A 14,010-nucleotide genomic window follows, 5' to 3' on the forward strand; every position below is an offset into this window, starting at 1 on the left:
TTTTGTTGTCGTGTTTTTTTTACCAAGTATAGTAAATATTTACCCAAAAAGAATTACCATCCCTGCAAAAAGAAAAACAAAAAACATGAAAAGCATCCCTCACCATCCCAATCTTTTCAGTTTTCACCCATCCGAGTTAGTAGTAGTAATTTTCAGCATGAGCTCCCTGTGAGCCCTCCTCTTACAGTTGTTCACCAAACCAACCACATCTTCCACGTTCTTCTTCTGCCACACCCATTGACTCCTCAAGTTGGCACAAGAAGAAAGGTATAGCCTCAACCAACAAGGGAAATTCTCCGCTGTCGCAACATGAATCCTGCATAGTACATATGCCCTCTCCCTGAACCCTCCTCATCTCTTTTGATGAAGAGAGGCAGGAGCATCCTCAGGTGTCCTTTTCCATGTGGCTTTCATCAGAGGGAGGGCACAAGAGGAAGGAATCGGCAGCTGCAGTATTACAGCCACATGAATACACAGAGACACAGTCCAAAGCAGTATCGCTCCTGCTCCTTGCCTGCTGCTCTTGCCAGTCGACATGCCACTCTCACCTGGTCTCGATGGGTGACTGCTACCAGCAAGCCACCACGGAGTAGTCTGTGGCTAGTAGTAGGAGCCTGGCAGGACTGCAGCAAAGAGGCAGGGACCTAGGACTGCAACCAAAAATGTACCAGATTTACTACTACATGTTACACAAGGGGAGATTGGTGAGCATTTGCCATTTTTTATGCTTGGCATAATTTTCTTTCATGGTTCACACTGGAACCCTTTTGTCAGGCAAACGCTCAGCACCTCAGAAACAATGTGGATTGCCCTCTCTTCTTTCAGGCTTTGTTGTATGATGAAGCGTTCCTTTACCTGTTTTTCGCCTGAGATTCTTTTAGGGGTTTTCTTAGTACGGTCCGGTTTTTTCTTTCACTTATGTTGTTTGATTTTTGTTGTCATGTTAGGTTTTCCTTGACCGGATCCTGTCCCCGGGAAGTTTACTCACGACTTCGGATGGTCCCAGGAAGTTACTCACGACTTTGGATGGCAAACAGGGATTCATTGTCGTGTTATTTAACCGCAAAGTCGAGCTCACTGGCACGCCGGTATAATAGAGCTGAAGCTTCTACCCTGTTGATAGCAAACATGATAAGGAGTTTGAGTCATGCGATAAAACAGGATTCAATCAAACGGATTATCAATATTCCTCACCATCCTGGATGAACAACGAATCTGCCTGTTGATAGCGCCCAATTCACCTTGTCAGTCCCGAGGGAGTTGGCCACAACATGGGTGACCCGATCATCAATTTGGTTCGTGCAAACTGCACCGAACTGCTCAGCAGTCTGCCACAAAGGATGCATATGGGGATTGGCCTCTCCAACCGGGAAAATCCGGCTAAAGACAATACGGCAACCACCAAGTATCCTCTGCTGCTCAGATGCTAGTATGCTCCGCACATCAGCATCATTGAGATTAGGATGAGAAAAGAAGTTCTTGTGAATGCGCTCAATAACCTATTTCAAGAATTCAACAAGTATGTATATCATAATCAAGTTGTATTACAATACTTAAAAGTTCAGATGTAGCAGAAACCATCATACCGCGAGTGAAGAAGCAAGAGTACCATCCTCTGGTCTTTCATCTCGATCAATTTCAAGAAGTGATGGCCCAGGAAGCCCAAACTGACGCCTGCTGCAGGGGAAATAGGTGTATCTAGAGGAAAAAAATGGAAGGGGGCCTAGTAAGATGAACCTGTTGTACTGCTGTTACCTCATGTAGCAAGAAACATTAGACAGATTCATACCTCTCTACAACAATTAAATTGTGTTTGTTGTGGGGCCAGACTCTCACAGAGTCATCAATGATCACCACTGCAGATTCCATCCCCAACACCCCATCAAGATCTTTACTTTTTGGCACTCGCTCATCACTGTCAAAAGGATCACCATCATCGCCTCTTGAGATAACACGCCCAGCAAACAGGGTTCCAGTAGGATCAAGAACCTTAGCCATCTCAGTAGCATAAACCTTGTTGCCCATTGTGTACAGATGCAACTCATAAAGTTTACTTGCCTACAGCATAAGTACCAAACAGGACAATATTCAACTCTACAGTGGAAAGATGCTTATGGTCATTTGAGAGATATCCAAGATAGCAAACCTTCTCAAGAAAGTTCCATATTCCAGGTCTCAGTTTGGTCCACATTCCCATATGATTAAAACAGAAGAGATGGCGCTCTGCCCTCTCTCGATCTTGTTCCTCTTTCTTTCGTAAAATTTCCCCGTGAATATGGTCCACTTCTATAAACTGAACAGGAAGCATGTAGTGTGTTAACAAAGTTTCAAAAAGTAAAGTTATAGGATACAAAACCAAATACCTTTGCAGAATTGAGGAGCGTGTGATCCAAATCAAGCACCAAGCAAAGTTTCCGTGCTGCAAACATCTTGTGTTGTTCCTTGATCCGCCTTGCCCTTTCCTTCTGAATGAGAGCCTTCTGCTGATCATCATAACCATCAAGGAGATGATCAACATCTCCATATGGGCTAGCAGGCGGCACAGCATCAGGTGCTGTTACAGGACCAGTACTTGTTGCAGCATCATCATTAGATTCATTCTGTCCAGCAGCTAATCTTGGATCTGCCTTATTTACACTACTTGAAGTTTGCTTTGTATTGCCATGAGGAGGCATAAGTGCTGTAGCAGCTAACTGTGAATTTGAGACAGGATTTGCATTCATGGTGACTGGCCGTGCTGATGATGTAACAGGTAGAGAAGGCAATGCAATAGCCTGAAGTTGCTCTGCCTTTTGGTCTTGGTTGAGCAAATGGTCCTTGCTGCTCTGAGAGTCTGGCGGAGCAGTTCCATTGCTTTTGGCTTGCTCAACACCAACTGGAGGAACTGTATCGTTCTTCTGCACTATGTTACTATGGAGTATGCGACGAGGATCACGTGGTTTCATACGTATAACTCCAGTATCATTTTGTGAGTGCTACACAAAAAAGCATTTTTAAACATAATATTAGTACGAGATCCTAAATATTATAACAAAAGGATTTGGAATTGGCATTAGTAACACGGTGGTTCACCGTGGTATGACGCACAAGCTAATACGACCTACTCATAATAAAAACTTAGTTTTACCTCATTTATGTCCCTTGATATGCATATAATATATATACTTCTATAAAAAGAGTTGGCAATAATGCAATATGATCACTGTCTCCACACAACAAATTGAGTTGGTGGATTCTGTTAATGGATTTTTGCGTGGGCATCTCAAAAGTTCTCCATGACTCATTGACGAGACAAAAACTATGCATGCAAGTGTTTAATATAAACTTTGTGGATGCAGTTTTTTCTAACTTATGGCATGTTTATTTGAGATCTTTTGCAAACTTGCAAAGCACATGCCATTAACATCATATGGTATATAAAATTGTATTTGAACCCATTAGGAAGCAAACAGATAAATTGTAAGTACAAACAGAAAACACAGGTGCACTAGTAAGAGAGTTACCATGGGAGCTGACTGCATTGGAACTTGTGGTCTAACAGAAGGGACTGCTGCAACTTCTGTGGTCTTTGGAGCATTGCCAAGTGGTAAAACCATGCCAGGAGTTACATTACTAGTCATGCCAACAGAAGCAGTTACCTTCTGCTGAGGTTCTGATGCTGACATCTTCTGCTGTTCCATTTGAATCCATTGCATGAGCATTGTTGGATTGACAGCAATGTCTTTTAACATAGCAGGCAATGAAACAGCAGGAGCAGAACTGGTTTGCGGAGCTGAATTAGTTTGGGGTGCTTGTACAATTCCAGGACTAGTTCCACTATTATTTGTCGTATTATTTAAGTTACTAGCAAGTGTACTATCTGTCCTGATATTATGATTTCCAGTTGTGTTATTTCCAAGTCTTGTATTTTGATTTGGCTGAAACCCATCACTAGAATATGAGCTAATATTACCTCCATCTTTAGCCCACCCACCTCGACCTGTAGGTTGCATATCTCTCAGGTTGCCAATGACACCCCTAGATCTTTTTAACGCGTTCTCATCCACCATAGGTTCATCAACTGCCTTATTCTTACGGCTATTGATTGATACTCCACCACCCATGGTCCTATCTTTAGAAGGATTTGGTTCTGCAAAATTCACACGTCGGTTTGCATCTGCAACACCACCAGTATCACGATTTAAAAACTTAAGCCTTGGATCTCTACTTTTAGCTGTAGCTTTTAGCAGGTGGTTGGATCCTGAAACAGAGTTTTCAATCTGTTTAGCATAACCTGGTGGACCACCTGCAAAACTGTCACTGTTGCTGCTAACTGTGCTAGGTCGAGAGGGCATCTGATTCACAATTGGCAACGCAATCTTGTTTGAAGCAGAAAAGCTCGAAACTTCACCAAATACATCACCCCCTTTGTCTCCAGATTTATCTCCATCACCAGAAGGAGTTGGACTTGGTAGATCATCGCTTGCAAAGTTAGACTTCTGCCCATGCTTCTGTTGGTAATAGCAAACAGCCTTCAGTGCATCGTTAAAGGATTGATACGAAGAATTCTTCGCAGGCTCAACTCTTTCTAGAACCGATGGTCTGTCAGGTGCCATTGGAAGTGCTCCATATCCAATGGGCTTTGGCACATCAAAAGGTGGTTTACTATCTCGAGTTGGTGAGGGTAAGCTGTTTTCGTCATAATCTGCATGAAGATCCAACAAGGGGCTAACCATTCTATTCTTTGCTGGTATTTCAACCTTGCTAAATGAATTTCCTGCTCCTGATTCAAATGGTAGTCTCTCTGATAAAACCTGACCAGATGGAGCTGCAGCATTAGTTGAAGTGGCATTTGGACCATTTGCATTGTCTTTTCCATCCTCAAACACTAACTGCCTCACACGGCTATCCAGCTGACACAAAGCAAAAGAAAAATAAATGAGCATGCTACCACAGCCAAAATTAATAATGGCAGACTCTAAAACCACAAAGTACAAGGTTTACAAACCTCATCTCGTTGGTCAGGTGTTAGCATGTCTGAATATCTGTTTTTTATGTGGAATAACAACCTACACATTCAGACGAGAACATTTTAGTTTATGCTGCAAAGAACACATAGCACATTAGTTCTCAATGTGATTAGAAAAGGATGAACTTATATTACTTAAGAAGCATGTTCTTGGTCTGCTCCCTCTTCGGCATGTCATACGAATTTGCCACCTACAACAATGCAACAACTGTGAGCTTTACAGTCCACAACACAGAGCCAAGTCAACAGTCGGTCTTACGGTGGTAATGGTGTCGATTCCAACAAACGCCTGCTGCACAAGGGCATCAAGCATGGGCATTGGGCTCCCGCTCTCTGGGAATAACGGCTTCAGGTTCTCGAAGCACGTTCGCAGACGCGTACATGCACCCTCAAACGACCTACAGAACATCAGAATCGGGTCCCTCAGCAACTGAATCATACACCAAAACACATCGAGCACATGAACTTTGCCATATAGAAGTATCATCAGTCCATACTTCTCAGCTTCCTCAATGGAGACCATCTCAAGCTCCTCGAGTATACTCCCCACACGCTGGTCAAAGTCCACTTCCTCCTCCTCAGCACCGGCCGGCGCGGCGCCACCGCCATACATGGCCACCATCGACTCGGACTTCTCCGGCGCGTCGGAGTCCAGGTCGATGGTTTCGGGCGGCTGCGCGCACGGCGGGGACGAGGAGGAGGTGGTGGTGGTCTGCACGGCCTCCCCCTCCTCGATCTCGCCCTCCTCCTTCTCCTCGTCCGAGGTGTCCACGACGTGCTCCACCTCGTCCTCGTCGGCGGCGTCGGCGGCGCGGGGCACGAGCGGCTTGTTCTGCACGGCCTGCGCCCACGCGAAGCTGTGGAACGCCGGCGCGTAGCTCCGCGGGATGTTGTACCCCATCCAAACCCTAGATCTCTGCTGCGCCGCGGCCGCCGCCGCCGCGCCGCCGGCGGCCGACGACTCCTTCTTGAAGTCGTCGGCGCTGATCTCCTCCAGCGACCCCGACGAGTCCCCGTCGGACCCCTCCCCTCCCCCTCCCCCACCGCCGCCGCCACCCGCCGTAACGAGGTCTCCCCCGGGTGCCACGACCGCCGACCGCGGCCGCTCCCGCGCCATGAGCACCACCAGCCTCTCCTCGTCCTTGGGCGTCACCGTCACACGCATATGCCGTCCCTCTCTCTCCCTCTCCCTCTCCCGCCTCCGGCGACCGCGCGCCTCCGCAAAAATCGAGTCGAGCTCCCGTTCCACGCGGCCAAATCCGTCGACCCGGAGCTCGATCCGCAGCGCCCCGCGCCGCCTCCCCGACCAAATCGCCGCGCCGCGCCCGTGCCCCCGCCGGATTCGCCGGATTCCGCGGCGGATTGGCGCCGGATCGGAGGCGCACGGGGGGAGGGGGAGACAAGGCGATGCGAGATTTGGGGGAAAAAAAGAGGGGGGAGATGGGGGGGAGTGCGTGGGCGGGGTATTTATAGGGACCGGCCGGGCCCGATCTGACCGTTGGTGTTTGATTTGGACGGCGGATGATGCGGACACGTCGTCGCGATGGGGGGTTTGTTGTAGGGGGGGGAGCACGAGGTGGGGGGGGGGGGCGTATCAATGCGGTACACGGTGGCTGGCCTTTAGCTCGTGTGAGTACATTCCTTCTGTGATGATGCAATGGTTGTGTGTGGTTGGTTTCTTGTGTTATCCATGTGTTGGATGCTGTATTCATGCTGGTTTTCGTGGGAATTTACTGTGTTTTGTGGTTATTGTTTTACGATTTTTTTTCTCTCTTCATGCAGTTTGGGAATTGAATTCGCCTCCCCGTCACGCAAAACGAAATACACATTATTGTATGATTAATTAAGTATTAACTTTTTTAAAAAAAAATAGATTAATATAATTTTTTAAAACAACTTTTATTTTTTTGCAAAATACACATCGTTTAGCAGTTTGAAAAGCGTGCGCATGGAAACGAGAGAGGTGAATTGGGAAAACTGGGGGGAAGAACACGGCCTAAATAAGCATTGTGGTAATGAATTTGGATCTTTGTTCTTAAAAGATGAGTTCTGCCTAGCTTAGGGTAAACCAATGATAAAAGTTATTCGAAATGACTTAGTTAAGTGCGCACTTCAATCAATATTATTTGATATTTCAGACAACAAAGTCATACTAAATCGCTTATTAATTTTGGGCTTATTTGGAAGAGCTACATGCAACTGCACTATGGCAACAACCTACAATAGCTACGATGGCTGCAAGGGCAGTGTAGGTTCAACCGCATGACATTGTGACACGCTCACCGAACGGCTGGGTTGTACAACTGTAGCCTAGAAATTATTGTTTAGCTCTTTTGAACCACACCTTTTTCTCTCTTCTTTTTTTTTCGGGGGGGAGGGGGAGGGAGAAGGGTTGGGGGTGCACCATTATGCCTTAAACATCGTATAAAAGTGATTGGAGGAAGTGTGGCTAATTAGGATGAATTCTAGTAGGGGAATGATATTTTTCGGGGATATACAAAAGGATTGTGTGCTTTTGTATTAAGATGAATAAAACTCATACATGTAGGGCCAAGCAAAAGAAAAGCCAGAAACCAAAAGAGGGGGAACAAAAGATGAAACAGAAAAGAAAAGAAAGGACTTATATATTAATTCTATTCTCACGAAATCATTTGAAACGACCTAGCGACATAAGCAATATACTAATAGTGCTGGCAATGATAGTGAGACAAGATACTGGAGGTCAGCTTCCCGATCCATTGCTCCACCGCTTCCGGCAACAAAATGAGTGGACTAATAGAATACTCGACTATTCCTCTCCTTCCAAATGGACCAAGTTCTAAGGGTTGTGATTGTGTTGAAGCCGCGGCGGCATTCCATGTGCACTTTCTTTCGACTAGCGCACATCCATTCGTTGAAAGAGGAGATGTCAGTGGGGAAGCACTAAGGAAGGCCGAGAACTGAGAGAACAATCCACCAAAGCTAGAGAGATTCAGGGCACTCGTTCGTTTCCTCAGGCTGATCGTGCGGAACGATCAATTTGTGTAAACTTTGATTGTTCCAAATAGGGTCATAACGGATTTGGATCATGAAATATACTTCAATTTGCTACGGTTTAGGGTTTACATGTAACGAAATTTCCGAGAGAGATATTTCCAATGGCATTTGTAGAGTCTACATGTTGTTAATTAGTTGGTTAGAGATAAGTTAGTACTATTAATATTGAATTAGACTGGCCATACATAAACGGCCCCAAAAGAGCAATGATATCATGAACCCCTTACATGTGTGATTGCAATTATTCTTCCTTTATTTTTTTCAGCTAAATATATAATAAGAAATTTTGCTAGCTATGAAGCGTAGATGCAATGCAATCACTCCTACAAAATTGATTTTTCTATACAAGACCGTCTTTAGGTTCTAGACGGGTTATAAGTGCTCTCGTCTACAAAAATCATTCCCCCGTGATAGGTTTATGGGCCACATGCGAAAATTGATTTTCACAGAAGGGCCTCTTAATAGACCCACGTGTGAAAATAAGCGTATTTTCGCATACAGACCTGTTAAGTGACCCGCACACAAAAATAGCCATATACCCACACCCATCTCTCCCCACTCCTTTTTCTTTTCTCCCCACCTCTATATTTCCCGCATATATATTCTCCCCTTCCTACTCCTCCCATCTCCCCTTCCCACTCCCCCCCTCTACCCACTCTTGACGAGGGCGGCGGCATCGGCGAGGACGGCGACTGCATCGACTAGGGTAGTGGTGGCGGTCTCCCGGCAACCGTGGGGAGAGCGGATCCGTCGTCGGCCACCACGGGGACGACGGTGGCAGGCCTTGGGCAGGGCGTTGACGACGACGGCGGTGGCGGTAGCGTTTTCCCGGCAATGGCAGTGCCACGAGAGGAGCATTGGATCCACAGCCGCTAGGCCTTGGGAGGCTAGATCCCTCACCGACGACCCCGGGGACGACGGCGGTAGGCCTCGGGTTGGACAACGGTGGCTGGATTAGGGTTCCAGGGCTAGGGTTTCGATTTTCGGGGCTTTTTTGTTGTAATTTTCTATTTTCGCATGCGGATGACTTAAGCGCCCTCACGCGAAGTTAGATTTTCGATTTTCGCGTGCGGGTACGCCACCCGCATGAAAAAATCGAATTTTTGCAGACCTTTTCATGCAAATGGATGGAAGATCCGCACGCGGGAATACCGTTTTGGCCGTATGGAAAAACAAATTTTGTAGCAGTGAGTGCTGCCTTTCCTATACGAAATTTGTACCATAATAGCCCCTTTGTGCTTGTTTTGATTGCTCTGGTGGTGGGCTATCCGTCCAGTTTGTTTGTGGAATTTGTTGCGTTAACCATTGCTTCTCTTATAAACAAAAACAAGACGCTGTAATTTTGGTCATTATTCTACGCAGGTGACAATCTGACTCAAAACTATTGAGGATTTGGCATTTGTCTGGGGCCACTTTTGTTTAGACGTCAAAGTTGACTCGAAACCACCATGTGGTCAAAGAAATTTTTGTCCCAAAACCGTCAAACCTCTCATTTTAGGTGCCTTTCCTAGGAAGATGCGAACAAATTTGCACTGAACCTGCATGTGAGAAATGTGTGTCTGTATAGTATATGTGTAGTACTACATATGGTGTGTTTAGTTTGCGAAAAGAAAATTTTTTGGTGTCACATCGGACGTTTGATCGGATGTTGGAAGGGTTTTTGGACACGAATGAAAAAACTAATTTCATAACTCGCCTGGAAACCGCGAGACAAATTTATTAAGCCTATTAATCCATCATTAGCACATGTGGGTTACTGTAGCACTTATGACTAATCATGGACTAATTAGGCTCAAAAGATTCGTCTCACGATTTCCATGCAAACTGTACAATTAGTTTTTTTTATCTATATTTAATGCTCCATGCATGTGTCAAAGATTCGATATGACTTTTTTGGCAAAAAAAAATTTTTGGAACTACACAAGGCCATACTTAATGTCCAATGTTGACACATTATATAGCTCGTCAAGTAATGTCTAATGTTCTTCATACTTGCTGATTCATTCCCTAGACCTTTTTAAGATACAGGGTACACCTAGTAGATCTCGGAATACAAGAACTAATTGTTGTTCTCTGTAAATGCTGTTTGAACAAGGTAAGGATCGAATCCAAACAGTGCCGTGTGTTACACTCGCCATGAATAATGAATAAATGAATGAAGTACAACCTGGTACTTACCATGTTAGGAAAGCAGCCCAAAAAGGGACTTCATGTCATTTCCATGTTAAGCAACCAACCGAACAAGAATACAAAGGGTGTGTTCACACTAAAATTGAAAATTTGGTTAAAATTGAAACGATGTGATGGAAAAATTGAAAGTTAGTGTGTTTAGAAAAGTTTTGATGTGATGAAAAAGTTGGAAGTTTGAAGAAAAAGTTTGAAACTAAACTCGGCCAAAGATGGACAAAATCTGGAGGAGAAAAACGAGTAGCGGAAGCCAGACAATAACCAAATTATAATTTGGCCAGGCAGACATTACTTTGCTTTATGAAAACCCCATCATCTAAAATTTAAAATTGTACCGAACAAAAAAAAAACGGCAGCAAAAGTACATAAGTAAACTAGTACTAGTAGTAGCAATCAATCGAGCAACCTAAGTGACAAAATTGTTCGAAATTACACGCAAATACACACCGATCGATGACTAGAAGCGCAAAGAATCAACTTCTCTCTGATGACAAATGTGCTACTCGAGCTAGCTAGACTGACGTCTCTTCTTCATCAAACAGAAGTGGCGATGGTTTCAGAGCAAGAAGAAGAAGAAGAAGAAGATCAGATTCAGGCGGCGGCGGGGGGCTTGCCGCCGCCGCCGGCGACGAGCTTGTCGATGAGGTCGGCGGCGTCCTGGATGGTGGTGATGCTCTGGGCGTTGTCCTCCTCCACGGTGATCCCGAACTCCTCCTCCAGCGCCATCACGATCTCCACCGTGTCCAGCGAGTCCGCTCCCAGCTCCGTGAACTGCGACTCCGGCGCCAGCTTCGCCTCCTCCCCCAGCGCCAGCTGCTGCTTCACTATCTGCATCACCTTCCCCACCGTCTCCGCCTTCGCCTAAAATCTCGTCAGGTTCAGAAAAACATTCAGACAACACAATAGAAATGCCCCATTGCATTGCATAGTTAACATTCAGACAAAGAAAGAAAGGCACATTGCATTGCATCATTGAACATTCAGACAAAGAAAGAAATGCCCGTTGCATTGCATCGTTAACATTCAGACAAAGAAAGAAAGGCCATTGCATTGCATCATTGAACATTCAGACAGAGAAAGAAATGCCCATTGTATTGTATCGTTAACATTTAGATAAAGAAAGAAAGGCCCGTTGCATTGCATCATTGAACATTCAGGCAAAGAAAGAATGAAAGAAATTAAAGGCCATCTGCATTGCATCACTAGCGAGCGAGTTACCGCGCAGAAGACGCGGAAGCGAGGGGATCTGAGGGAGACGAGGCCTCTCCTTGCTGTCATCGTCTTCATGGAGACCAGGTTTCTGCTTGAAATTCTGCTTCCCTGCAAGTTTTCAGATAGAGTGGTGCACTGTCACAAAGAGGTTTGCACTGACAGATTAACCAGAGCTGGAGTTAATTACATCTACATGAGCCCACTTCTGGATATAATTCTTATGTAAAGATGACATTGGCAGTTTGGCAATAGAAACTAGATTGCACAAGATAAACCTGTAGGACATGCATGGCGCCATAGGTCACATATGGGACATGTTATTAAAGAAGGGATTGAAATTCCCGGTTTTTAATTTTGGTCATACACTGGAAAGAGCACAAGGAAACCTTCAAAGAGTAGTGCAACAGTGTGCTAAGAATTGTAAGAGTGGTAAACCATCTTTTAAAAAAAAACATAGAAAAACAACAACAAGTTTTTAGCCTTTAGGGTTAGGGCAGGGGACATGCTTTCTTAATATTGTCATGTGATTACTGACTAGGCCAAGAGGATTTCACTCTTTTTTGGCTTCTTTTCAGAACAAAACTTTATGTATATTATGCATGGTTAGGTCAAGTAGCCCTCAACATTATTCCCCTTGTTAAGCAGCTGCAGAGCAAGAAAGCAGACACTAACCAACCAATGCCTTTGCTGCCCCACTTTATTAAGCCCCTAATGACAACACCCTTTGTGGTTTTGTACCACAAACACCCCCATTATCTCGAGATTAGAAAAAGAATAGCCGCAAATTATGCAACACTCTCACCACTACCACTCTAATCAAGAAAAGAAGCAAATCTACAGAAACAATTTGTAAATAAAAACCTACAAATCGGAAAAGATATCTACTGTAGTAAAGAACAGCAGCAGAAATAACTCTGTAACAACTAACAAGCTGCAAGGCATCAGAAAGTGCAGGGAAGTCATCAGTTCTTCACCTTCCAGCTACCGAGCGCCGCCGCCGGCGGGCAGCCGAGCTTGGCGGAGACGACGGCGGACAGCGCGGCGGCCATGGCCGGAGGCGGAACGACGAGGAGGAGGAGGAGGAGGAGGAAGGGGCTGGGTGCTCGACGGAGATGGAAATGGGAAGAGTAGGAGTAGGATTAGATGAGGGGGATTAGTAGGGGCAAATGGAAGCTGACGTGGCGTGACCGTGGCCGCCCGCTCCAGCTCATCCCCCCTATCTGCGCGTGTGGGCCCGGTCTGACGAGGCGGTGACATGTGCTGTGTACCGTGTCTTTTAGAGCAAGTTTAATATAATAGCAACTATTAGCTCCAAATCATTTATAACTAATGTAATAGCCAATTTATACAATAGTTGTTTATTATACTATTAATATTTGGTCCTACCTATCATACACATATTACATCTTGAAGTCGGTACTGCAGCTGACTATAGATCTATAGCCCGCTGCTCTTCTCTCTCTTCCTTTATCTCTTTAAAATATATTTATAACTGGTTTATAGCATGCTATTATACCTGCTCTTATACTGTAGCAAGCTCAACAACGATTGAATTTACTGTTGAGTCTCACTGCAATTCAATGCAGAAGAGGTTATTGTCGCTATACGGCAAGTGCAACGACAAATTTAAGCTAAGATCATCTCTAATAGAATGTGAATTTGACTCTCCACACTAAAATTTGATCAACATAGAGAAAAAAGAAAGCTATACAATAGATTCTTTATTCGAATGGCCAAACGTAGCTAACCTCCTCCACTAGCCTAAGGTGTGTCCCACCCCCCTCTCCCATCTCCCTCCATGTTCCTACACCACCTCCTCTATCTCTTGTCTCACCCACAAATAGGCAACAACACCATCGTCGTCAGGGCTACTAACCGCTATGGATGTCGTCGTCGTCTGGCGTCGGCCCTCATCGCGCGAAACAAAGCCCTTGTGTCACGCAAAACAGAGCAATCGTTGTGAATCCGTCGTGTGAGCCACGGCTGACGGAGCGTGGGGCTCCTCACCGGGAGACCGCGCAGGCCCCCCTTTGCCGGTTCGGCCGGGGACTCAGGGTGAAAATCTAAGCTCTCTGGGAATGGAAGGTTCGCGAGAGTCGAAAGAGCATAAGACACGGGCGACGTATACAGGTTCGGGCCGCTGAGAAGCGTAATACCCTACTCCTGTGTTTTTGGTGGATCTGTGTATGAAGGAGCTACAAAGTATGAACCAGCCTCTCCCTTGTTCTGGGTTCCGAATCTCCCCCCGTCCCCTCTCTAAGTGGGCAAGGTCCTCCTTTTATATCTCAAGGGGATACCACATGCACCCTCTCTCTCTTTCCAAACTGGACTTGCCTTCTCTTCATAAATGGACGGAGATTTGTATGGTTGCTGTCCGAATGACCTTCTGATGGGACGGCACATACCTACCTCCACTTCCGCCGGAGGCAGGCGCGACGTGGGAACGTGGCTGTCTGCTGACGACATGACCAGTGTCAGACTGATCACAAATCGGTCATTCTTGTCCACGATGCGTCAGCTTAACAGTATGCATGTTCGCCCTTCTTCACACAACATCTTGCCTGTAA

At 45.6% G+C, this 14,010-nt stretch overlaps 2 protein-coding genes across 2 annotated transcripts; both read right to left on the reverse strand.

The window, feature by feature from the left end:
• Positions 1-270: 270 nt before the first annotated feature.
• On the reverse strand, positions 271-6,450 carry LOC4350606 (RNA polymerase II C-terminal domain phosphatase-like 3). Its single transcript, XM_015761694.3, has 11 exons — positions 5,506-6,450; positions 5,268-5,406; positions 5,144-5,199; positions 4,988-5,048; positions 3,504-4,892; positions 2,364-2,975; positions 2,147-2,293; positions 1,790-2,058; positions 1,587-1,698; positions 1,195-1,499; positions 271-1,113 (listed from the first exon to the last, which is right to left on the reverse strand). The coding sequence occupies exons 1-11, from the start codon at positions 6,171-6,173 to the stop codon at positions 1,053-1,055; spliced, it is 3,819 nt and encodes a 1,272-aa protein (XP_015617180.1). The 5' UTR covers positions 6,174-6,450; the 3' UTR covers positions 271-1,052.
• A 4,022-nt stretch (positions 6,451-10,472) lies between these two features.
• LOC4350605 (acyl carrier protein 1, chloroplastic) lies at positions 10,473-12,623 on the reverse strand. Its single transcript, XM_015760017.3, has 3 exons — positions 12,418-12,623; positions 11,450-11,551; positions 10,473-11,092 (listed from the first exon to the last, which is right to left on the reverse strand). Exons 1-3 carry the CDS (start codon positions 12,490-12,492, stop codon positions 10,823-10,825), a joined length of 447 nt encoding a protein of 148 aa, XP_015615503.1. The 5' UTR covers positions 12,493-12,623; the 3' UTR covers positions 10,473-10,822.
• Between the last annotated feature and the right edge of the window lie 1,387 nt (positions 12,624-14,010).

The sequence above is a fragment of the Oryza sativa genome, chromosome 11, assembly GCF_034140825.1.
Source record: "Oryza sativa Japonica Group chromosome 11, ASM3414082v1".
Taxonomy (NCBI): Eukaryota; Viridiplantae; Streptophyta; class Magnoliopsida; order Poales; family Poaceae; genus Oryza; species Oryza sativa.